The following is a 24,286-nucleotide window of genomic DNA, read 5'->3' on the forward strand; positions in this document are numbered from 1 at the left end:
GGAGAAGGAAATGGCAACCCACTCCAGTATTCTTGCCTGGAGAATCCCATGGACGGAGGAGCTTGGTGGGCTACAGTCCACAGGTCGCAAAGAGTCGGACACGACTGAGCGACTTCACTTGAGGTACTTTAAATGTGGTGTTCTTTGTATAGAACTTATTTTCAGAAGAAAAAAATTTTGATAGTACCCAATAACTTTTAGGCCATAATGGATGATTATTTGTAAACATCATCTCATTAGGTACTTTGTATTATGCAGATTTTTTTAAGTCTTTATTGAATTTGTTACAATATTGTTTCTGTTTTATGTTTTGGTTTTTGGCCGTAAGCTATGTAGGATTTTAGCTCCCAAGTGAACCTGCAGCCCCTACATTGGAAGGCAAAGTCTTAACCACTGGACCACCAGGGAAGTCCCCCTGTTATTCATATTTTAAACTATGGATTATATGCTAAAACTGTAGGATAACATATGGCTGGGTAGACTCTTTTAAAAACAAAAATATGTTATTTTATCTTTACCTTTTAATCTAGAAATGAGAATAATCTCCAGATAAACTTTAGTACAACTGGTAGGACTAGTTAAGTGTGTAGTATAAATCCCAAGTAGTAGAAAGGAAAATACAGAGTCCTTATGTGGTGTGAAGAAGAAAGGGGGGAAAAAAAAACTTGAATTTTTTCATCTTTATATAAGAAAATGACATAGTAAAAATAGGTATAAACATCTCAAAATTATAATCAATGTAAATGAACTATATTTTCTAGTTGAAAGACATAAAGGGTCAAGTTTGATTTTTTTTAGAAAATCCAGCTATATAACTGATTACAAGACACATACCAATAGCAAATTATTTGGATAGGTTGAAATTAAAGATAGATTAGACCAAGAAAAAATGCTAAACAAGGGAAATCTGGAGTAGCTATATAAATATTAAAACAGAGTTGGAGACAATTTTAAGAGTATAAGATCAATACTCATATATATATACTCTTATATATATGTGTTAACACATAATTTAAACTTTTATGCACATACCAAAATAGCCTCAAATATGTTAAAAAGCCTTAGAAATGCAGAGAAAGATTGACAAGTTTGCATTACAGTGGCAGATTTCAACTCACCTCTCTGTTACACAGTAAAACACAAATTGTGGAAGATTTGAAAACATTTGAATAAAATTGATAGAATAAACATATATACATCTCTGTATCCCAAAAGAGAATACACAGTCTTGACAAATTTATATGGGACATTTATAAAAATTGGCAATTATTAGGCCATAAGGCAAGTCTCAGAAACTTTCAAAGAACTGATCCATGACACCAAATTCTCTTACTGTAGTGCAGTTAATTTAGAGGTTAATAGTGAAATTAAAAAATAACTCAAGGGTCAAAGAAGGTGATGGCACCCCACTCCAGTACTCTTGCCTGGCAAATACCATGGATGGAGGAGCCTGGTAGGCTGCAGTCCATGGGATTGTGAACAGTTGGACATGACTCAGTGACTTCCTTTTCACTTTTCACTTTCATGCATTGGAGAAGGAAATGGAAACCCACTCCAGTTTTCTTGCCTGGAGAATCCCAGGGACACGGGAGCCTGGTGGGCTGCCGTCTGTGGGGTCACACAGAGTCGGACAGGACTGAAGTGACTTAGCCACTAGCCAAGGGTCAAAGATGAAGTAAAGGAAATTTAAAATTCCATAAAATAGAATTTAGAAAAACTGGTTATGAAAATACATATAAAATTATGTAAATAAAATACCTAATTTTTTTTTTTTGACCTCACCTTGCAGCACATGGGGTCAATAGTGCCCCAACCACGGACTGAAGCCATGCCCGCATTGGAAGCATGGAATCTTAACCATGGACTGCCAGGAAAGTCTGGATGAAATATCTAGAACAGCCAAAACAATTTTGAGAAACAAGAACAAAGAGTACATTTTCTTCCCTATGTCAGAATTTAACTATACAGTTTTTAAGACAGTGTCGTTTGGGCGTAAGGATGAACATATAGATCAGTGAACAAAATTGAGAGTCCAGAAATAAATCCTTCTATTTATAGTCAACAAAAGTAGCGAGGCAATTCATTAAGGGAAGAATTGTTCAACAGATGGTGTTGGGAAAGTGATGTCCAAGTGCAAAAGGGTGAACTGAGGTGCTTAACCTTATCATACTAAAAATTCAGTAACAATGGATCAAACAAACTTTAAAAAGAAAACAACTCCTTTGAGAATGGGTTAGGCCAAGATTTTGTAAATAACACCAGAAGAATGGTACATAAAATTTTTAAGTTGATAAACAGCCTCATTAGAATTCAAAACTTTAATGCTTCAAAGGACAGAATTAAACCAGAAGATTGCATCACATATCTAATAAGGGACTTGTATCCAGATTTTAAAAGAACTCTTACCACTCAGTAAGACAACCCAGTTAGAACATGGGTGGAGGATGTGAATAGACATTTCACTAAAGAAGATACACAAATAGCTAATAAGTATGTGAAAAGATCAACATCATTAGTCATTAGGGAAATGCAAACTAATGCACAATTGAGTTTTCACACTCATCAGAAAAAGTGTAATGATTTCCTTATTTATTCACAAATAACAAATATTGGTGAGAATGCAGAGAAATTGGAGCCCTCATATATTGCTATCAGTTAATTTTAAAAGGTGCAGCCACTTGGGAAAACTTGACAACTTCATAAACATAAATTAACTATGCCCCAACAATTCCATTCATTGATACCTTCCCAAGAGAAAATACATGTTCACACCAAGACATGCATGCAAATGTTCATTCATTATAGCCCAAACCTGGAAACATTCTAAATGTCCGTTAACTGCTCAGTGGATAGACAAAAATGTTATAGAGTGGTAAACCACCACTAATAAAAAAGTTAACTGAAACATAACAACATGGATGAACTTCAAAACATGCTAATGAAAGAAGCCAGACATGAGACACTACACGTATTTCATTTCTAGGAGATGCCGAAAAAAGGCAAACTTATGAAGACAGAAGTAGATTAGTGGTTGCCTAGCCAGTAGAAATGGGAACTAACTGCAAATGGTCACAAAGGTACCTGTTAGAATGAAGAAAATGTTCTAAAACTGGTTCATGGTCATAATTGCTCCTTTTGGTAAATTTACAAAAAAACTTTACCCTTGAAACGGGAAAATTCCGTATATAAAATATACCTCAATGAACCTGTTCACAGAAATAAAACTTGTCCAATGCAACCAAACCAGGCTCTACAGGAAATTTATCATTAAGTGCTTGTAATAGAGGAACTCCGGGAGTTGGTGATGGACAGGGAGGCCTGGCGTGCTGCGATTCATGGGGTCACAAAGAGTCGGACACGACTGAAGGACTGAACTGAACTGAATAGAGGAACAGCTAAAAATTAATTGAGCTGTGTTTACTATTCCATAAAAGAAGATTAAGAGAAAATATTAAATTTTTTTAAATTAAGAGCAAATATCAAAAGACTCAAAATATCAACAGAATGAAAGTACTTCAAAAGATAAAATGAAGGAAAGCATTCAGGGAGCACCAAAAAACCCATGAATTTTCAAAAAAGTGATTAAAACATTTAGATGGTAGTATGAATAATACTTGCCAATAACTTGGTTGGATGGCATCACTGACTCAATGGACATGAATTTGAGGAAGCATGGAGATAGTGATGGACAGAGAAGCCTGGTGTGCTGCAGTTCATGGGCTCACAAAGAGTCAGACACAACTGAGCGACTGAACAACAACGATAAATTTGAAAACACAAGTAATGAGCAAATGACTAGGATATTTTAACCTTATGAAACTGCCTCAAGAATAAATGAGTCTACACAGACATAAAGAACAGACTTGTGGCTGCCAAGGGAAATGGGGATGGGGGGGTGGGGGAGAGGTGGACTCATAGTTTGAGACTAGCAGATGCAAACTATTATATATAGAATAGATAAACAGGTCCTATTGTATATTCAATATTCTGTACTAAGCCGTAATGGAAAAGAAAACAATGCAACCTGCTTTTACTATTAAGTCGAATCACTTATTTAAACCTTACAAAGAATACATGAGGTACCAAAGTTCCTAGTAGCGTTATTCACAATAGCCAAAAAGTGGAAATAACCCAAATGCCCATCAGTTGGCAAAAAAAATAAAATATGGCATATACATACAATGGAATACTATTCAACCATAAAAAGGTCAGGTTCTGATACATACTACAACACAGATGACCCTAAAAGACATGCTAAGTGCAACAACCAGGCACAAAAAAGCAAATATTGTTTTAACTCCACTTATATGAGGTACCTGGAATTGGCAAATTCATAAATACAGAAAGTAGAATAGAGATCCCCAGGGACTGGGGAAGAAGGGAATGGGGAGTTACTTTTCAATGCCTGGTGTGTTTGGAATGATGAAAAAATTCTGGAAATAGATGGTGGCACACCATGGTGAATGTACTTAATGCCACTGAATTGTACACTTTAAAATGGCTAAAATGGTAAATTCTGTTATATATATTTTACAACAATCAAAAAAAAATTTTTTTAGAATCAGCTTTTATAGTCATACATGCAGAAGAAAAAGAAGAAAAACACCTGCTAGGCTTTTGAGCAGGACTGCAGTGTCTATTGCTGGGGGAGAATAGATGCTTTCACATAGAGCCTTCCAGTCAATGGAGATGGCACATGCCCCCTTCAAGTCTTAGTTTCAGCATCATACTATACTATTTGGTGTATAAATCTTGCCATCTAATGTTTTTTTGTGTGTGTATCTTTTTGTCCCTCAACAACCTCAACACTTGGAATCCTACACATGTGGGAACCAGGAGAAACTAAAAATCATCTAGCTATCTCCTTCCCCCCACCTTTTCCAGACTGGTTGATTGTGGTCCAGTTTTCATTTATTTGCCAACAGTTTCAATCTTCTGTCTCCAGCCACAATTTGTCCTCTGAACTCCAGACTGCTTCTGCAGCCCCTCCTCCAGGATGCCCCACGGTCCCTGAGTCTGAGCACGTCCAGGACTGGGCTCAGCACCTCCCCGACCTCGTCCTCCAGGCTCCCCTGACCCAGTGAAGCACGTCACCACCAGCCCCTGCTGCCAGGGCCACAGTTTGGAGAGGCCCCTTGCCACCTCCCACAGCCTCCCACCACCTCAAACATCAAGGCTGGTAGTTTCCACCGCCTAATTCACAAAATCTTTCCAAGTTCCCTCTGCCTCCTTGGTTTAACTGTCTCATAGCTCTCAATGGACCCCTTGCAAAAGTCTCCTTATTAAACCCGCAAGTCTGTTCGTTCCTTGTTCCAATCTGCAGCTAGAATGACCTTTAGAAAAATGGTACTTTCTGATTTATAATATCTCCTTTCCTGACAGCCTTCCAACAGTTCTCCACTTTGAAAAAAAAATTACTGTTATTAACACTTACAGAAAATTTATGTTCCAGGACCTGTTCTATGGTCTTTATACATAGTTACTCAGTTAATCCTCATAACTCTAAACATTCCCATTATACAGATAAGAAAACTGAGGCTCAGAGAACCACCTCCAAGGCTTTTGCATCAGCTCTTGCCCCATCCTGTTTCTTTTAGGCAGCATACAGTTGGGCACTAATTTTTTTAATCCAATTTAACACTCTGTCTTTAGGAATATTGAGAGTATTTACATTTAATTGTGATTATCAGTACAGTTAGGTTTATGTCTGTCATCTTGCTATTTGTTTTCTATTTGTCTCATACATTCTTTTTTTCTTAATTCTTCTGGATTAATGGAATATTTTTTATTCCATTTATCATTTTAGTGGCTTATTAGCTTATAATTTTGTTACTCTAACTGGTAGTTTTAGGATTTGTGGTATGCTTTTAACTTAAAACAATGTCTTCAAATAGTATTACACCATGCTACATACAGAATTAGAACCTTATAATATTTGTTTACCCTCACCCAAACTTTGTACTAGTCATACACGTTGCTTTTGCACATATTAAAAATCATATATAATATTGCTTTTGTTTAGATAAGATTATTATTTAAAGAAATATAAATAATAATGTTTAAGACTTGTATATATGTATTTGCTTGTTTAAATGTAGACTATTTCCAGGACTTCTCATATCTTTGTTTAGGTTCATATTTCCCTTTGGTATAATTATTCTTCTACCGTAAAGACTTAACTCATAGTGCAAGTCTACTGGTGAACAATTCCTTCAGCTTTTGTATGTCTTAGAAAGTATCCCATGATTCTTTTTTTTCTGTGGGCTGTGCCTTGCGGCTTGTGGGATCTTAGTTCCCTAACCCGGGATCAAACCTGGGCCCTCAGCAGTGAAAGCACCGAGCCCTAACTGCTGGACCACCAGGGAATTCCCTCATGATTCATTTTCTGAAAGATATTTTCACTAGGTATAGACTTCTATTACTCATAGTCTCAGGGCCCATAGGCCTCAAATTCCATTAAAGGTGGACAGGCTGCTGTCCCCTTGTGCTCAGGGTAGGCGCTGGGTGTCAGGTTTTCTGGGGTCCCTGTGCCCCCTCTCAGCTTGCCAGTGTCCCCGCATACATGCATCAGAGAGTCTTTCTCCAGGCTCTGACGCCTTCCCCGGTTGTCCACAGATGTTGCTTGTGACTCTGGTGCTAAGCTCGTGGTAGGACCAGGTGAGATGTGTTCTGTCCCAATTCAGCCTCAAATCTCAGTCAGGCCCTTCGCACTCTGGCTTCAGGGGTGAGGTTTTCCTGGCATTCCTGTGGCCGCCAAATGCTGCCTTGTAACTGCGGTGGTCTGGCGTGGTGGTCCCCCCACCGCCCCCGCCCTCCAAGGAGAGCAATCACTCGGTATCTGTACCTGCCCCACCACCAGGAGCACAGACTTCTGACTTCTACCCTCCCCCTGAGGCAACAAGTCTTTGCCCGCGTTCTAGGAGAGGAAGATGGATTTTACTTCTGCTGCTTCTCCAGAAAGTACCATGCCCAGCACGTCATGACTTGTGCTCTGCAGAGCAGAGGGAGTCCGGGAAGCTAATGGGACTTTGAGCTTGTTCCTCCACAGCCACCAGTCACCTCCTCCACCAATCACCTCCTCAGTCCTCCGCAGGAACCAATCACCTCCTCAATCCTCCACAGCCACCAATCACCTTCACAGCCACCAATCATCACCTTCACAGCCACCAATCACCTCCTCGTTTGCAGGGAGGTCAGTACTACACGCTCTCCTCCTCAGGGACGACTGGTGAAAGCGGGTCAGCACTGCACGCTCTCCTCCTCAGGGACGACTGGTGAAGGCGGAGGGCGAAGAGCTCTCAGGTAGGTGAGAACTCTCTATATCTGAGGACTGGCTTCAAGGCACGTGATCTGTACATCACAGACAGCCCACACGTTGATTTTGCAGCTGCTTTCAAGCTGTGCCATCAGCATCCTGAATTCTTTATTTTTGAGCAAAAAGTTCTCGTATTTTCCTTTTGCACTAAGACCCACAGATGAAGTAACCCAGTGAGGAGCCTGGTGGGCTGCAGTCCATGGGGTCGCTAAGAGTCGGACACGACTGAGCGACTTCTTTTTCCCTTTTCACTTTCATGCATTGGAGAAGGAAATGGCAACCCACTCCAGTGTTCTTGCCTGGAGAATCCCAGGGATGAGGGAGCCTGGTGTGCTGCCGTCTATGGGGTCGCACAGAGTCAGACACGACTGAAGCGACTTAGCAGCAGCAGCAGCAGCCTTTACAGATGCTAGAATCTTTGCTGAGTTTTTCTTATCGACTTCTGGAGCAGCTTGTCCCATCCATGTGAAATGGAAAACAGTCTGTCCTGTCTCTCTTCCCAGTGGATTATCTTAGAGTTCAGTTTCTCTGGTTGCCTTGCAACCTCTGAGGGCTCAAAAACGTTGCCATTGTGTCTTTCATCAAGCTGTTTGTTAGGGTAGGAGAAACATTTTTGTAGGTCTCTAAGGGAATTTTTTTCACATCCTAAGTGGAAGTCCAAAACTGCTGTATGGTTCAAAACTTGTTCTTTTCAGAATCTCAAAATTTCAGCCAACAGAACAATTATCTGATTAAGGTGCGTCTTCCCTCTCCCACCCCTGACTCCCCACCCCACCCCCCTACCTTAAAAGGGAATATCACATTTCTTTTAAAATATCCTACAGAAAAAAAGATGGTTTTATGTTTTTTATTTTCTCTTCTGCCCACAACAAAATATGTGTTAGTATCACTGTCAATAGTAGAACAACCTGAAATGACAATTACGGTATTTTGATAATAGGCAGCTATGGTACCATTAAACCCAGTTACTCAACTGATCGCCCCCATTAGCTCATAACAGGGAGAAAGTTACAAAGTGAAGCATGAACAGAGAGGAGGAGTAATAAAATTAGGGGAAATTCTCTAAATAAGAGAATGTGGCTTGTGTGCTAGAGATAAATAGGTTATATAGTACACATATTGACTGCACACTCTTTTTAAATACTCATGCCAGCTACAAATTGGCATATGCCATCTACCTCAACAAGGATTAAATCATGAGCTGCTGCAGCTGCTGACCTTCAACACCCCCTTAAAAGAGCTCAGGGTGAAAACAGGTATGACCCACTCTGTGTTCTGGGAAAAACTGGCGTAACAGGTCTTCAAATAGTTAGATATCTTTAGAAGACTTTATGAGCCCAATTCTTGCATCTCCTCATAATTAGAAAAATGCTAACATCATGAATGGTGACACCTGCTCCCTATGACTAGCAGCAAGCCTCTGATAAAATGTGAGCTTGACTGTACTGAGCCCGTCACTGAGATCATATATGACACTGACCTTCCCTCCTGCCTCTTGGTAGCGATTTCTCAGCGCAATTTGAAATGCTGTCTCCTGGGCTTTAGTCCTCCTTTTGCCCCCAAATAAAAACATAGCCCACAACTCTCATGTTTTGCTTTTTTTCAGTTGATACTCAGACTCTTCGTTAGTACACTAAAGATGAATGTCTTCTAAATTTTTCAGTATCGCTCCTTCACTGTTAGCATTGTTTTTATTATTAAAAACAATAATACATAGGCTAAGTTGAAATAGGATTCAAGTTAGTTTTCCCTCAGGCTATTCTTTTTTAAAAAATCTAAAGCATTTTAAGTCATACTTCTCTTAGAAATCACTTGACAGTTTACAAGTCTGCTTCTTTTTTTGTCTTAAGCTGGTGATATCTTTAAACATTTTATCATGGAAAATTAAACAAAAGTAGAAATAAGAGTATAAGGTGCCTCAATGTATCTTTTACTTAAATTTAACATTTATTCATTTATATCCCTACCTACTGTCCCCCTCTGATTATTTTGAAGCAGATTTTGACCATAATTCCTATCATATTGTAGTATTGTATCTTTAAAGGCTTTCTTTTTTTCTCACCTAACCATGATACCATCATCACATCTAGAAAAAAATAAGTCCTTAATCATATGTTTCTAATTTCTCCAACTCATTTCAAGAAGACTACAGTATAAGAGAATGGTATTATTAACCAAGAATCTGAAGATTTAAGGCATCTGCAGTTTCCCTAAATTAAGAAGAAAAATTAGCTTTTATCACCAAGGAAACAATTAACCATCTATTTTTAGCACTTTAGCTGTACATGCAACTCATAGTGTTTTTTCATTGTGTTAAAGACAAATGTATTGCCAGGCAAAGAAATGGCTTTAACGTTTTTGTATTAAAAATCAGGGATTAGAGGGTTGGAGGAATATTTATCCCACTAATTTTAGGACCTATTTGTTAATGTCTGGAATTTTAGCTTTTAAAAAAAAACACAGATTTTATTTTTAATGGTAATAATTCTTTTCTGCAGCCAGTATCCTTGGAAATGGATGTGGATGGACAACTGAAAATAGAACCTGTGATTAGAACAGGTAAATATGAAATGTTTGGATTTTTTTTCTTTTGCATTTCTCTTTGCATTTGAATCTATTTCAAAGAATAATGGAAGCTTCCTGAGTCTTTGAAAGGTATCTTGATTAAGAGATCTAAACAGCTAGAGGAACCAAAGAATCCGGAAAAGTAAAAAGTCATTCCTAAGGATGAAGGTCTTTATATTGCTGGGGACAATGCCCTGAATATTGCTTGTACTAGTTAGTTATTGCCACGTAACAAATTTCCCCAAAACAGTATAGCTTAAAACAATGTGTATTCTCTCTCCCACCATTTCTATGGGTCTGGAATCCCAGAACACCTTAGCTGGGTGGTTCTGGTTCAGTGTCTCTGATTAGGACTGCAGTCAAGGTGTCAGACAGGCCTGCAGTCTCTGGATAAAACTGAAGCTGGAGGATTCTCCCCAAGCTCACTTACAGAGCTGTTGGCGAGAGGCTCCCATTGCCTGACCCATGGTCATCTCCACCAGACTTCAAACAGTATGATTCCATCAGAGTAACTGATGAAACAAAGCCAGGGAGAGAAGCAGCTGTCCTTTGTCATCTAAGGTAAGAAGGGACACAGCATTACTCTAGTTTATCCTATTGGGCCTGTGATCCACCCTGGTACGTTGTGGGCGGGAACAGTGCAGAAGTGTGAATACCAGGACAGAGGGACCACTAGGGCCACCTGGGAGGCTGGCTCCCACAGCCTGCCCCCTCCCAAGGAATATAAAAGTCTCCACCCATTCCAGCATCAGCTCAGAGTCCAGAATCTTATCTAAATCAGGTCCAGGTGCAGATGGAGCTATGAGGATGTCTGCAGCACTTAAGCACAGTTCCTCCCGTTCTGTAGGCCTGTGAATAGCAATGGTATTCCCCCTCCTGGTGCCCAGTACACATGTTTATCAGACAGGATGATTCCTGCTCAGAAAGACACAAAATGAATGGCACACAGAAGTTACTGCTCAGTGAGTAGTTCTGAAATCCAGCTGGGCAAGTGTTAGAAATTCCTTGACTAGAATTCAGTCTTCCTGCCAGGAAATGACTTTCAAATGGCTCTTGACTTGGGCCCTCTGAGGCTTTGGCCTCATCTTCTGAGTCATCCTTTTACATGAACGGTTTACGGGGGAACCGTTTCTCAGCTGCTTCCCACCAGTAGAATCTTCGGGGTCCAAAGGCCTCCCTGTATTTTCACTTCTCTGTCTCTTTCGGTCCAAGTTGACCAGGTTCCTGCTGATATATTTTGAAAACTTTGAATCTTCTTTGAGTCTTATTCTGAGGCATCATTTTTTATCTTTTTTCAGATCTTAACAAATGACTTTACAGTTGTACTCTTGTGCTTTCCTGAGAGTGTTAGCTTCCATGATGGCTGAGATGGTTAAGAATCTGCCTGTAGTGCAGGAGACTTGGGTTCAATCCTTGGGTCCAGAAGATCCCCTGGATAAGGGAATGGCAACCCATCCAGGTATGACCTAAATCAAATCCCTATGACTATACAGTGGAAGTGAGAAATAGATTGAAGGGACTAGATCTGATAGACAGAGTGCCTGATGAACTATGGATGGAGGTTCATGACATTGTACAGGAGACAGGAATCAAGACTAACCCAAGAAAAATGCAAAAAAGCAAAACAGCTGTCTAAGGAGGCCTTACAAATAGCTGTGAAAAGAAAAGAAGTGAAAAGGAAAGGAGAAAAGGAAAGATATAAGCATCTGAATGCAGAGTTCCAAAGAATAGCAAGGAGAGATAAGAAAGCCTTCCTCAGCTATCATTGCAAAGAAATAGGGAAAACAATAGAATGGGAAAGACTAGAGATCTCTTCAAGAAAATTAGAGATAGCAAGGGAACATTTCATGCAAAGATGGGCTCAATAATGGACAGAAATGGTATGGACATAACAGAAGCAGAAGATATTAAGAAGTGGTGGCAAGAATACACAGAAGAACTGCACACAAAAGATCTTCATGACCCAGACAATCACGATGGTGTGAATACTCACTTAGAGCCAGACATCCTGGAATGTGAAGTCAAGTGGGCCTTGGAAAGCATCACTACAAACAAAGCTAGTGGAGGTGATGGAATTCCAGTGGAGCTATTTCAAATCCTGAAAGATGACACTGTGAAAGTGCTGCACTCAATATGCCAGCAAATTTGGAAAACTCAGCAGTGGCCACAGGACTGGAAAAGGTCAGTTTTCATTCCAATCCCAAAGAAAGGTAATTGCACTCATCTCACACACTAATAAAGTAATGCTTAAAATTCTCCAAGCCAGGCTTCAGCAATACATGAACCATGAACTTCCAGATGTTTAAGCTCATTTTAGAAAAGGCAGAGGAACCAGAGATCAAACTGCCAACATCTGCTGGATCATCGAAAAAGCAAGAGAGTTCCAGAAAAAGATCTATTTATGCTTTATTGACTATGCCAAAGCCTTGGACTGTGTGGATCACAATAAACTGTGGACAATTCTGAAAGAGATGGGAATACCAGACCACCTGACCTGCCTCTTGAGAAACCTGTATGCAGGTCAGGAAGCAACAGTTAGAACTGGACATGGAACAACAGACTGGTTCCAATTAGGGAAAGGAGTACATCAAGGCTATATATTGTCCCCCTGCTTATATGCAGAGTACATCATGAGAAACGCTGGGCTGGAAGAAGCACAAGCTGGAATCAAGATTGCTGGGAGAAATATCAATAACCTCAGATACGCAGATGACACCACCCTTATGGCAAAAAGTGAAGAAGAACTAAAGAGCCTCTTGATGAAAGTGAAAGAGGAGAGTGAAAAAATTGGCTTAAAGCTCAACATTCAGAAAACTAAGATTATGGTATCCTGTCCCATCACTTCATGGCAGATAGATGGCGAAATGGTGGAAACAGTGGCTAAGTTTATTTTTCTGGGCTCCAAAATCACTGCAGGTGGTGATTGCAGCCAAGAAATTAAAAAGACACTCCTTGGAAGGAAAGTTATGACCAACCTAGATGGCATATTAAAAAGCAGAGACATTACTTTGCCAACAAAGGTCCATCTAGTCAAGGCTATGGTTTTTGCAGTGGTCATGTATGGATTTGAGAGTTGGACTATAAAGAAGGCTGAGCACTGAAGAATCGATGCTTTTGAACTGTGGTGTTGGAGAAGACTCTTGAGAGTCCCTTGGACTGCAAGGAGATCCAACCAGTCCATTCAGAAGGAGATCAGTCCTGGGTGTTCATTGGAGGGACTGATGTTGAAGCTGAAACTCCAATAGTTTGGCCACCTGATGCAAAGAGCTGACTCATTTGAAAAGACCCTGATGCTGGGAAAGATTGAGGGCAGGAGGAAAAGGGGATGACAGAGGATGAGATGGTTGGATGGCATCACCGACTTGATGGACATGGGTTTGGGTGGACTCTAGGAGTTGGTGATGGACAGGGAGGCCTGGTGTGCTGCGGTTCATGGGGTCACAAAGAGTAGACACGACTGAGCGACTGAACGAAGTGAACCCATCCAGTATTCTTGCCTGGGAAATCACATGGACAGAAGAGCCTGGTGGGCTACAGTCCATGGGGTCACAAAGAGTCAGACACGACTGAACTACTAACACTTTCACGCTTCCTGAGAGTGTCCTTGATTTAACTTTGCTCTGAAGCCATTTTGTTTGGCATTATTTGGGATCTTCCAAATCAGTGAACCCTGGTTCCTTTTGAAGTCCTTTCTTGAACTTCTCTTTCTTCTCACAGTTTACTATAAGCAGCAAGAAGAAACAGGCTGATGTTTTCAGTACTCTGATTAGAAATAGATTTAGCTAGATTCCTTAATTTGTTAGCTGCATTTTCCAACTCCCACATAACTGCACAAGCTCCTTCCTCTTGCTGTTGGCTTCACTTCCTTGCCACACAGGCCTCTCCATGAGGCCACCCACAGTATGACTTCTTTCTCCATTTGAGTGACCAGAGACAACTCATGACAGAAGCCACAGTCTTTCATAACCTAATTTCAGAGTGACACACACCACTTCAGTTGAATTTTATTGACCACACCGACCACCCTGGTACAATGTAGGAAACCACACTGTGGTATGATGGCCAGGGGGCACGGATCATTGGGGACCACCATGGAGCCTGCTCCCACATTTCCTAAGCAGCAGCATTACTTGGTAGGTTTTACAATAATAATTTTTTCCAAAAGCTCTAAAAATATGAGGTCTTATTTTTTTAATCTATGGCATGTAAGTACAGAAAAATCTGGCAGGACCTACAGAATCACAATGTCAGTCATACTTATTTCTGGGTATTGAGATTATGTGTGATTTTACTTTTGTTTTTGTAACTTTGTTTCCAAATGATTTTATAATTAATTTACAATCAGAAAACATTGTTCTTTTTTTTTTTTTTTTTCCCAGTGTGGAATATTCCAGGGAAAAAGAAGTTAAAGGTTGGGACAATTTATTATTTTCAAACATTTTGTATTAAGCATTACTAGACACTAGGTACTTCTGAAGGGAAAGGATGTAATCCTTGTTTTTAAGGAATTATGTATTTGGGAAAACAGCTATAATACAGTGTAATAAATTCTACAGAAGAAGAATGAAAGGAGCTTAAATAAAGGGCAATACACAGAGGAGCCAAATTAAACTGACTCTTTAAGATAGCTGCAGGGACTTCCCTGGTGGTCCAGTGGTTAAGACTTCCAATGCAGGGAGCATGGGTTTGACCTCTGATTGGGGAACTAAGATCCCACATGCCTTGGGGCACGGCCAATCACACAAACAAAAAAATCTATTAAAAAAAAAGAGTGGTAGCATAGGAAAGGGATGAATCAGATCAGATCAGATCAGATCAGTCGCTCAGTCGTGTCCCACTCTTTGTGACCCCATGAATCACAGCACGCCAGGCCTCCCTGTCCATCACCAACTCCCGGAGTTCACTGAGACTCATGTCCATTGAGTCAGTGATGCCATCCAGCCATCTCCTCCTCTGTCGTCCCCTTCTCCTCTTGCCCCCAATCCCTCTCAGCATCAGAGTCTTTTCCAATGAGTCAACTCTTCGCATGAGGTGGCCAAAGTACTGGAGTTTCAGCTTTAGCATCATTCCTTCCAAAGAAATCCCAGGGCTGATCTCCTTCAGAATGGACTGGTTGGATCTCCTTGCAGTCCAAGGGACTCTCAAGAGTCTTCTCCAACACCACAGTTCAAAAGCATCAATTCTTCGGCGCTCAGCCTTCTTCAGAGTCCAACTCTCGACAGCCTTTAAACCATCCTTGGAGTTTGAACTTGTTATTATAGTGTGAATACACCATTATAGAAGTATAAGCAGGGAAATGAAGTGCCGGATATATTTTTAAAACTCACCTTCACTTTGTTTTCATTGTTTTATCTTTAAAACACTGATCCACCTGGAATGTTGTAAATGTTACAGTTCAATGCAAGGCAAAATAAATCTCAAACATTAGTTAAGTAAACATGAGTACAGTGTTTTCTATCAAAAAGAACTTTGAAGTCTAAAAAGAGCTTTGAAACATTTTCAAAGTTTAATTTCTAGAAATACAGCAGACTAAACATTCCTACTTAGAAGACCTTAAAGAGTTTGAGTGGTGAAATGTTCACTATGGCAAGGCACGCTGAAAGAAGAAACTGATAAATGACGTCAGCTGGGAAAATACAAATTAGTGAGCACCTTACTGTATACATTTCTATCTCATCCTCATTTGGTACATTGTAAAATGGCACACTCCCAGATTATTATATGTAGAAAGCAATCCTTTTCTAATACTTTATGTCCATACATTTCCATGGAGATCAACATTGAAATGTGTATGGCCTTGAGCTCAATCAACGTATGGCATGATTTTAATGTGAATCCTCTATTGTCCTGTAAGATCATGGTGTAACTGATTTCATGTAAAACAGCTAGTTGGCATTTCTTAACTAGCTGCTCTGCTCCTTCTCTTCCACGTTGAGTACAGTATCCACAGTTATTCCAATGTCCTGCAGTGACCAGCCTCCCTCCACTTCCAGAGGCCTTCTGGGAAAGGAAGTAGAAAGGCTGTATAGGGATGTGCGATACCCAATCTTCATCATCCAGTCAAACAAGACCTAGAAGAGAAAAAGCTCTGTTACAAATACTGCACACGGTTGTGTTCCTCGTGATAGTTTATGATCTCTCATTGTTAAATCATGCCCCTAGGAGCCACAAAACAGAACTTTCATATCTTTCAAAGGAACTTTCCAGTGTTTAAAGCAAAACAGCATGCCATGAATTTTGAGATGTGAATGACCCTTGATACCTTTTGTTTCAAAGAAGGCCTAGGGACTACTGACACTATAGGCAGCAGAAGCATTTAACATTTAGGAAAGCTCCAATCATAGGGAATGGGGAGATTATTCACTAAAAAGGTTAAGAACAAAAGGTTAGCATTTGGGAAAAAAGTCATTTAGATTACAATCAAAGCCAATAGTCCACATCAAAATCACCCAGGACCAGCAAAACAGACATGTCCACGGCCCAGAGACTCTGCCTTTTGATAATAGGCCATCCCTATGAATGTATTGCATTTCCTGTCATAAAGATTCCCACTGTAATTGTCCAAATTTCCACTAAGACTCCTGCTAAAGGATGGTGTGTTGCTTTAGGAAGAAAGCTCAATGACAGAATGTTCTCAGGGGATGCTGCTATCAATTATACATATATCAACTTATATCAATAATTATACTTTATATCAAAGTGAAACATATCAATTATAAGTAACCCTTGACTTCTACCACCATCCATGTCCCTGTTGATAGTCCATGTAATAAATGTGCATTATGTCACAAAATGCCATAATTTTCCAGTATGTGAATGAGCCTTAGTTTAACCAATGCCTACATAAGCACTTATATTATTACCTTTGATCATCTGTCATTATTTCCAAAGAATAAATTCTTATAAATGAAATTACTGGGCCAAAAGATATATTTTAAAATACATACTGATAAATTATCCTGCAAGAACAGCAGTCTAAATTACATTTACATGAATAATGTGAATGTAATTTAATAAGAATCCCTGTTTTCTGCACACACTGCCCCAAACTGGGTACTCTTCTTTTTAATCTTTGACAATTTGATAGGTAGAAAATGGTATCCATTTTAATATGCACTTCTCTAATTCTAAGTGAGACCAAACATTCTTTTCATGTTTATCACTTGGTTTTAAATTTTTCAAATTTTTTTAGCTAGCATAATCATTACTTTATAAATATTTATTAAAGTGTTGTTGTTTGGTTGCTAAGTCATGTCCGACTCTTGCAACCCCATGGACCCTCACCAGGCTCCTCTGTCCGTGGGATTTCCCAGGCAAGTCTTTTTTCTCTAGCTAGCATAATCATTACTTTATAAATAATTATTAAATTGTTGCTGCCAAATTTTTAACTTGATGAGCTTTATAGAATTTAAAATTTTTATGTAGTCTAACCTACTAGTATTTCCTATTATAGTTTATAGCAGTCTAGACATAGAAGGTTAAATGCAGCAATAAGGAGAAATTTATTTAGATAATTACTTAGATTTTTAATGCATGCATAATGATAAATTCAAATGTACTTAAAATCAGAAATACACCAACATATTAGTAATTGGCTTTGGTGTCAGATGGCAAATCAAAATTGTTTTTCACTCTAGTTTTCTATATTTTCCAAATCATTGCTAGTGAACACAATATTGTTTTTAAAAGGAAAAGAAGTCTATTAGAACAAAAAGGAACAAGCTTTAGAGAATGATCTGAAAACACATACAAGCAGTGGGGCTTCTTAGATTAATAATCCATTAGTGCTAATAAGAAGAGTTAATAATAGCTGCTTCCTAAAGATTTGAAAGCATCTTACCACTGAGCTGTGAAATATAATTAAAAAAACAAATTAAAACAAGGAAGAACTGAAAAAAATCTGAATGCAGAAATCACAATTCAAGAAGGCTCAGCATGCCTAATTCTCCAAATTTCTGTCACGTAAAGCATACATAAATCCCATTTATCCTCTCCTGATGGTAGTGCAGACAACAGACAACACATCCTCCCTGCATGGGAATAAACTATTGCCAAATTCAACACAAATATTTCTCCAAATATGATTTTTCCTCACCTGTGAACTGCAAGACTTGAAAAACCTTCTCCTCAGGACACGCCCACTTGGACAGCGGAGAGCTACAGTCACGACCTGAGGAAAAAAGTGTTCAGATTAGAATTCCAACCACGGCTGTTTGTAATTCCAAAATTACTACTCCTGCGAAACACCTGTACCTAGTTTAAGCACTCGTGGGGTTTTGCAGAAATCTAGCTCTCAGAATTGTATGCCAACATTAAGGTCCAGAGAAAATTCACCTTAAACACAGAAATAATTCTTCTGAACCTGAAAAATATCTTCCCACTGCTTGAGGAAACCAGTGACAGAGTCTTCCAGAGAGGGCGCCAGAGACCCGAGGTTTCTGTCTGCCCAGACAATATCAAGACTGCAGCTGGGCCTCGAAAGAGGCCTTACCAAGCCGAGATGATCCAGAGCCACCTCAGAGACTGCAGGCAAGACAAACACTGGACTGGAAGGAAAAAAAACGCTACCCAGGCCACCCCATCACTGTAGGCTGGGCACCATGTCTTCCTCATGAGAATGAGAGATGAGCCTGGAGTTAGTCCTGGCTGCTGGGGATCTAGGAGACCCCCTTTTCCTGAGCAGCTTTGTTCTACATATTGAGTTCCCCCACAATTTTTCCTCTGATGAAAGTGTTAAATAGCTAAAAAGAGCTTGCAACATGCTAGTACTTTAAAGAACATTCTAAAAAAGAAAAGAGTGGGAAAGACCTAGAGATGATCATACTAATAAAGTCAGAAAGAGAAAGACAAATACCATATGGTATCATTTATGTGGGGAATCTAAAAACAGAAGCAAATGAACTTATTTACAAAACTGAAACAGATTCACAGGCATAGAAAACAAACTTACGGTTACCAAAGTGGAGGGCTAAATTAGGGGTTTGGGATTAGTAGATACAAGCTACTAAACAGATGAACAACAAGGTCCTACTTGTATAGCACAGGGAACTATATTCAATATCCTATAATAAACCATAATGAAAAAGAATATGTATATATGTATAACTGAATGACTGTGCTGTCCACCAAAACTAACACAACACTGGAAATCAACTATACTTCAATTTAAAAAAAAGAAAAGATGACAAATTAGTCATTAATTCTGACATTCATTATTCACCCTCAGGAAAACCTTTCTGATGGTCCTATGGAACGTGTTTTAACCCTTTCTTATGGGTAAGAAAGGCACACTTCCCAGACTAGAATGCTATCTTTTTCTTGTCTTTAACTTTTATGAGCGTTATCCTAACTGTCCTGGGAGTTTTGTTGGCAGCACAGTTACAGAAATGGTGGAAATGGTTGTTTTATTGCAGCACCCACCCGCTTCAGGAAAGCCACGTTAGCATTATTTCCATGCAAGTAGGTAGAGTGTTTTATTCACATCCAGATTGGTGTGATGTTGAGCTCTGTTACTACTTCTACTAAAGGAAAGTTTTATAATAAAACACAAACAATCACAAAAGTCAATTTTGCTTATTTGTAGAACAATAAAACCTAACTTTTGCAGTGAGGTTTTGTTCAAACTTTAATGATCTAAGAGGAGAATTAAAGCCAAACGCTTTCAAAGAAACTAAGGTTAAAAATAGTGACTTAATGTTTACCATTGTGATTAGATAAAACTTAAGAGAAATGAACAATCATTGTTTGAAACCTAGTTACTGTTCTGTTATAACAGTTACTGTGAAAGGTGGGTGTGTAATTGTCTCCTAAGGCTACTGACAGTCCAATGGACTGACCTATGAACAGGTCAAAGGCCTGGAACACAGTCCAAATTGTAAAGTAAATCTCTGTCCCAAACACAGACTGTTAAATGAAATCTAAATGAAAAGGGGCAGCACTAATTAAAATTTGGCTCCCCTTAAAATGAAATAAGATAGCATACAATAATGAAAATAGTTGCTATGGTATTATGGTAATTACATGATGATTTACAAAACTCTTTTCAAATTATCTTAAATTCTATGGTTATTGTCTTTTCAGTTTAAAAGTAGAACAGTAACATGTGGTGACTATTCTGTTGTGAATTATAGATTACTTATAACTCTTTCGATAGTTGTAATATGAAATACATAACAAGCACTTACATCACGGTATAAGGCTTAAGAATGGCATTGTTTCAGATACCACCCCCCTTTCAGAAACCCATGTCAGCCATTAGTTCACTCATCTATTAGTCTGCTCCTAAGTCCAAGGAGGCTTCCACTATGACAGGAATTTTCTCACATGGCTATTGCAAAGCCTACAGAGCCACAGCTACTACATATACAGGATACACACTCACACAGTGAAAACTTCATCCTGTTTTGATAACCTTTAAGATGAATGTTAGTCCCTTCCCTGAGCAACACAGATTTATTAAGATGTCCCTCTATTCTGTGGGTGACACCACACACTTAATGGGCCCAACTTTAAAAAGAAAATAGAGAATGTCCTGAAAATGAAAATCTCCAGTATTCCTAAAGGTGAAATTATTCTTTTATATATGGATTCATGAAACAGCTGTGTGGCTTAGGTATTAAAACATATTAGTTATGATGGGCAAGCTTTATGTATGATGATAGATCATGATTATGGTATCAGAGCAAAGCTTCAAAGTTGACAAAATACGAAATGGTACTTTGCAGAGAGCCAGAAACAAATATGACTGTGACTGACAAAGACAGACATCCTAAAATCTGGGGTAACTGTGGCATAGTGCTCATTGCCAACTCCAGGTGTGCCTTTTTAACTTTGAAAGCACTTCTTTGGGGTGACAGGGTGAAGGATAGGTAGGAAAGGCACACTCTCCAAACTAAAATGCTTCCTTTTTCTTGTTTTAACTTTTATCATGATGATGACATTCCACGCCTAAGGTCTACTTTCATTATTATTAAACAGTCCAACTACAACAGAGGGGAAAGGTCAGGCAGAGACACCCGGAGGGACCAGGCTAACTGCTCAGAAACAGCTCATCAGATCAAAGCGTTGGCTGACCAGGTCAAGGAGAATAAACTGGGACACCCAGAGTCATCCAGGGAGGTAAAAATAAGGGCTAATGAATGGCTAGCGGGGAGTTAGGAATTTATCCTTTGAATTCTAAGAAATCTATGTGCAGTAGCAACTGCACAGGTGGAAAACGCCTTGCCCAGTGATGATTCTGACAATCAAAATCTTCCAAAATTTATTTTCTTTTCCTGATTAGTGTAGAATAGAATACACTAGACAAGTATCAAATGGTATTAACTATACATTAGTGGCATTCTTCACAAAACTTTTTTATATAATTTAAAGTTGCTTATACCTGATTGATTCTAAGAATATATGTGATTCTCAGGTAACATGTAATTCTCAAGTAACAATTTTTTACCATAATTTTGTTGACTTTATTAACCAAAAATAGCAAAGAGGACCAAAAATCAGAGCAAGGCCAGAAGAGAAGCAAATAGGAGCAAGGAGAAGCAAATAGGGATAGTATTGCTTCTAGAGTAAACAAGGGAATTAAGCCCAGAGGTCTCACGCAGCCAGAGGGCCTGGGCTCCAAAATCCTGCCTGTGGCTTCAGCCTCAAGTTGAGGAGATGGGATGAGACATGATTGAGGTTCATCCCAGCTCTAAAACTCCATTACTGTGACAGACACTTTAATGAGTGTAGCACAGGTCATCTGTCCAAGTATGGGAAAAGAGCAGAAAAGAAACAAAACGGAATGACTATGAATAACTCTTATAAAGAGGAGAGCAACACCAACTGCTTCCAGGTGGAGATGTGTTGACCTTTTTAGGGTCACAGACCTGAGATTCTGAAGAGCACCCTCCTTCTACCTATAGTCGCAAAAAGGTACAATTTCAAAGGATTCACTGACCATTTGACGTCTATCGTCACTGGTGACAGACTGGTGTTCTGTGGGAATAAGGTCACGTGCTTTAAAGCTGGAGAAAAGGCGTTCCCTGTCAACCTGAGCTGTACTTAGTTACTCCCGTATTTTAAGTGGTTGTCACAGATACCAACCCAGAGCTTGAGGAGAGGTGAGGATGTAGGAGGGTCGGGACAGACATACCATGGGTGTGGATGTCATGGGTGTAACAGGGAGGAATCAGACCTTTGGTTTTTTCTTAAATTGTGTTTCTCCTGGGACTGTGATTCTCCTAGGACTGACTGCACACTTCATTGTCTCTATTTCTATAAGACTTTCAGAATTTTCCTCAGTATTTTAGTATCCAAAATACTAACTTATGAGCTGCAAATGTGTTGGCAAAAATGAGACCCTCCAGCACGTTCATGGCTGCCTCAGAAATGGTTTTCAGCGAGTGTAACAGTCGCTGAAGAGTCAAGAAATGGAAAACCATCCAGCTTGCCTTTGCCTACACCATTTCACGGCTTTAAAGATGTGCTTCTGTACCTCAGAGACTGACTGAAACTGAGCTGGGCAACCGCAAGAAGGTGGCACAGATTATGGCAAAGCAGTTGGGCAGAGGACACAATGCAGAGTCGGGATTCAGTCCAACCCTGACCCCAAACAGCAAACCATCTTTCAATTCAAACACCTACAAAGTAGCTGCATCCTTCATTTTCTCTTTTTTAATGGAAAAACTACAATTTGAAGTCATCTGCCTATTTTGATTCTATTTTAATAGGCAACTCATTTGATGACCTAACATTCTGGAAAAGACCACATATCCAATCTCTGCCCGATGAAGTGGAAGGGCTTTAAAACACAAGCTCAGCAGACAGCAGGCTTCCAAAATAGGGCTTGACTGAAGCATTTGATACCACCCCATATTTGAAACAAGACCTAATCATGGTGCAAACACATAAACACTGTACTTTTTCTTTCTAAACCCAAATGTAGGTAAGATGTACTTACTTAATGTTAAAGAAAATTAAAAATACATTGATTTTCAAAGAAAAAAAAGATAAGCTTACTTCTTCAGCTGTTTCAGGAGGTTCTTCAGGTAAATCAAGAACCTAAAGAAAAGTAAGTATTTAGTAAACAGGAATGTAAACAGAAGAAGAAAAAAATAACCTCGAAGAGAAGAGTTCCTTTCAACATAGAGTTTGGACATATCTATGCTTAATGAAATCTTTTAATATACATTTATAAAATGTTTACAATGAGAGACTCAATAAACATTTTTGGATAAGCAACTCTGTGCTAACAATACATCATAAAAACAGGATTTGAAAAAAAAAAACAGATCTCAGATGACACTGCTAATCTATACACATTTAAAGAAGGTTATGTTTATGCTGTTCTAAGATATGACATAAAAATGTACTGCTAAAGAAACAGAGGATAAAAATTAAGTTCAGTAAAACCCCGCAATTATTTAGGTTCACACATATATGCATCAGGGTGAGTACATATGTATTTCTCTTCACTGGCGCCTTCTAAGGGGCTGGAAAACCACCATTCACTTTGGTTGCTTTCATGATTTATCCACGTTTCCCTATTTCTGTTAATCTATTAAAAAACCAGATGTACAAAGCATTTTCTCTCACTAAAACACTGTACAACAATTTCACCTTCAAGGGATGCTTTTTATTTTTTAATACCATAGATTCCATATTTTATAACATTTTATCTAACAAATATTCATTGCATTTATTAAATAAATCATTTGTTTTTGTTTGGTATCAAAAACATACATGATGGTCAATTAGAATTTACCATCAGCATGAGATAATCTATGCTATTAACAAATAGCAAAGAATCTTACAAATGTTATGAGTCCATGTAGCTCTCTAGATCTTTTTCAAATGTTAGAAACAATTCAAAGACCCAGTTCCTACCCTCAAGCTCCATGAAGGGACCAGGAAACCTCAGATTGAGAAGCAATACATTGGAAACTACTTTTAGGGAACGCATAGCTTAGCAGCTTTCCCTAAGACTCAATAGAAACACATTTATTTCAACCTTAACCAGCTCCAAATCAGTCTTCTTAGGGATCAAAGATTTGAAAGAAGAGAACGAATAATAAACCTGGACATTGCTCCAGAGTGAATGGTTACTAACTCATTCCCTAAAAGGGGCACTGAGGACAATGATATTTTCATGTTAATAACGTTAGCCACTCAACTAAGCTCCAATACTTTGGCCACCTGATGTAAAGAGCCAATTCATTGGAAAAGACCCTGATGCTGGGAAAGACTGAAGGGAAAAGGAGCAGGGGGCAGCAGAAGAAAAGATGGTTGGAAGGCATCACTGACTCAATGAACATGAGTTTGAGCAAACTCTGGGAGATAGCGGAGGACAGAGGAACCTGGCATGCTGTAGTCCATGGGGTCAGAAAGAGTTAGACACAACTGAGCGACTCAACAACAAAATATATG

At 39.1% G+C, this 24,286-nt stretch overlaps 1 protein-coding gene and 1 long non-coding RNA gene across 2 annotated transcripts in view; one reads left to right on the plus strand and one right to left on the minus strand.

Moving 5' to 3' along the window:
* The first annotated feature begins 53 nt into the window (after positions 1-53).
* LOC112583111 overlaps positions 54-24,286 on the plus strand; it is a 25,017-nt gene continuing 784 nt past the window's right edge. Inside the window, exons 1-4 of the long non-coding RNA XR_003107463.2 lie at positions 54-123; positions 1,790-7,302; positions 9,814-9,874; positions 11,179-11,339. This is a non-coding gene — a long non-coding RNA (uncharacterized LOC112583111). The remainder of the gene's footprint in view (positions 124-1,789; positions 7,303-9,813; positions 9,875-11,178; positions 11,340-24,286) is intronic.
* The window catches only part of UBXN8 (UBX domain protein 8), an 18,049-nt gene continuing 9,126 nt past the window's right edge, over positions 15,364-24,286 (minus strand). The window contains exons 6-8 of the mRNA XM_006076202.3: positions 22,880-22,921; positions 17,976-18,050; positions 15,364-15,951 (exon numbers count right to left, since the gene is read on the minus strand). Of these exons, the coding sequence (XP_006076264.1) occupies positions 15,784-15,951; positions 17,976-18,050; positions 22,880-22,921 (285 nt within the window). The 3' untranslated portion in view covers positions 15,364-15,783. The remainder of the gene's footprint in view (positions 15,952-17,975; positions 18,051-22,879; positions 22,922-24,286) is intronic.

The sequence above is a fragment of the Bubalus bubalis genome, chromosome 1 (genome assembly GCF_019923935.1).
Source record: "Bubalus bubalis isolate 160015118507 breed Murrah chromosome 1, NDDB_SH_1, whole genome shotgun sequence".
Classification (NCBI taxonomy): Eukaryota; Metazoa; Chordata; class Mammalia; order Artiodactyla; family Bovidae; genus Bubalus; species Bubalus bubalis.